At 34.0% G+C, this 1862-nt stretch overlaps 1 protein-coding gene across 2 annotated transcripts in view; it reads right to left on the minus strand.

Annotated features, from left to right (window-relative positions):
* Positions 1 to 9: 9 nt before the first annotated feature.
* Positions 10 to 1862, minus strand: part of LOC106883317 (uncharacterized) — an 8696-nt gene continuing 6843 nt past the window's right edge. For both annotated transcript variants that reach the window (XM_014934282.2, XM_014934283.2), the window contains exons 3-5: positions 1589 to 1723; positions 1293 to 1362; positions 10 to 650 (exon numbers count right to left, since the gene is read on the minus strand). In XM_014934282.2, coding sequence (XP_014789768.1) covers positions 400 to 650; positions 1293 to 1362; positions 1589 to 1723 — 456 coding nt within the window. In that variant the 3' untranslated portion in view covers positions 10 to 399. The remainder of the gene's footprint in view (positions 651 to 1292; positions 1363 to 1588; positions 1724 to 1862) is intronic.

A 1862-nucleotide genomic window follows, 5' to 3' on the forward strand; every position in this document is an offset into this window, starting at 1 on the left:
GTGGTGGGGTAGATAGATAGATATAAATATTATTTAAAATAGTTTGATTTGGCTCCATGTATTTAAACTGCCTTTGTTTCAATTAAATTTGAAAGTAATGAAGAATTTATTAAATTAACTTCGTTATTATTAAACTGGAGTCTGGAATACAAATTAACATGAAATTTTGATGGAGGTTTTAATTTAGACCATTTTAAAACAGTGAATTTGTATCAGAGTACCAAGGGTGGTTTCAGGCAGGATGGTATCAAAAAGGGTTAACATGTCACTTCCTTTTTCATTTTTTTTTGACAATAGGAATGTATTATTTGAAAGAGATTTAAATGCTTTTTCAAGCAAGCTGAGTAACAACATAGAAGCTATTTCATTAACTTGTAATGCTTCTGTCATACAAAGTTGTCACTTTTGTATTGAATCCATGTCAGAATTAGTTGGCTGTTTAGGTTTTGAAATATCTTGGACTTGTTCGGTTTTGTAACTTGCATTAGAGACATCATTCCGGGGCTCAACATCACTTGTTACTAAGATGTCTTTCGCAATACATTCATTCATCAATCCACTGGCATATAGTCTTCTTTCTTTTGCTTCATCAGCTTCCTGCCACATTTGCAGCGGGGAGGAATGAATCTCAGAACTCAATTCTTCATTACCTTTGAAAATATAAAAGAAAATTCAATTTAAATAGCTACCATTTGTTAAGGTTATCACTACAGATAAGCAATGAGTTCATGGACGGTTAATGGGTTGGATGGGTGGTGATTAAGGAGCAAAAACACCTGAAATATGTCATATACACCCATTTCTCATTTTTTATCTTTGATCTCACCAGATATTGGTTTCAAATTTTGGCACAAGGCCAGTAAGTTTGGGGGAGGGAGTAAGTCAATTATATCAACCCCAGTGTTCATCTGGTACTTATTTTATCGACCCCAAAGGATGAAAGGCAAAGCTAACCTCAGTAGAATTTGAACTCAGAATATAAAGAGCAACCAGATATTGGTTTCAAATTTTGGCACAAGGCCAGTAAGTTTGGGGGAAGGGATAAATCAATTATATCGACCAGAGTGTTCATCTGGTACTTATTTTATCGACCCCAAAGGATGAAAGGCAAAGCTAACCTCAGTAGAATTTGAATTGAATTTCATCCATAAAAATAGATGAAATGCCACGAAGCATTTTGCCCGATATGCTAACAATTCTGCCAGCTCACTGCCTTTAACCAATTTGTCTTCCAACTCTGCCAGTCCCACATCTTAGTTTTGATACAACAACGAGCATATGACTGCACTAACCTGACATAAAGGCAACTTCCGCTAACTGCATGATTAGCCTGTCCATACTGCTTAAAACCATTTGTAATTTCTGAAGAAGATAAAGAAAGTTAGAGGAAAAATCACTTAAAATACCATATATTTACAAAGTGAGTGAATTTGGTAGAAGGAAGCGTGGGGGTTGTAAATGAACAGCATTGTCATACAATGACGGTGATGATATATATATATATTCACCACTTAAAAGTGCATATTGTGTTAGAACTCACAAATACTGTAATATTTACCAAGAGAGAAAAACTCTCATATTTCCTTACCTGGATTTTGTCTTTGCAATCATTTATTTCTGTTCGAGTGTCAATGATGAGACACCATAATCTTTCCCCTTCTTCATCAAGGCGGCCTACAAATTTCATATAGTCAGAGTAATAATTTATGAGTTTATAGATGAGCTGCAAAAAAAAAAAAAATAAATGTATTATTAAATAAGAATGTTCGTGAAAGATCACAACGATTATGAATATAGAATGACATAAATTTTTAATAATTCCGCCAAATTGACTTTGCCTTTCATCCTTTTGGGGTCAATAA

Source organism: Octopus bimaculoides, chromosome 25 (assembly GCF_001194135.2).
Source record: "Octopus bimaculoides isolate UCB-OBI-ISO-001 chromosome 25, ASM119413v2, whole genome shotgun sequence".
NCBI classification, from domain to species: domain Eukaryota; kingdom Metazoa; phylum Mollusca; class Cephalopoda; order Octopoda; family Octopodidae; genus Octopus; species Octopus bimaculoides.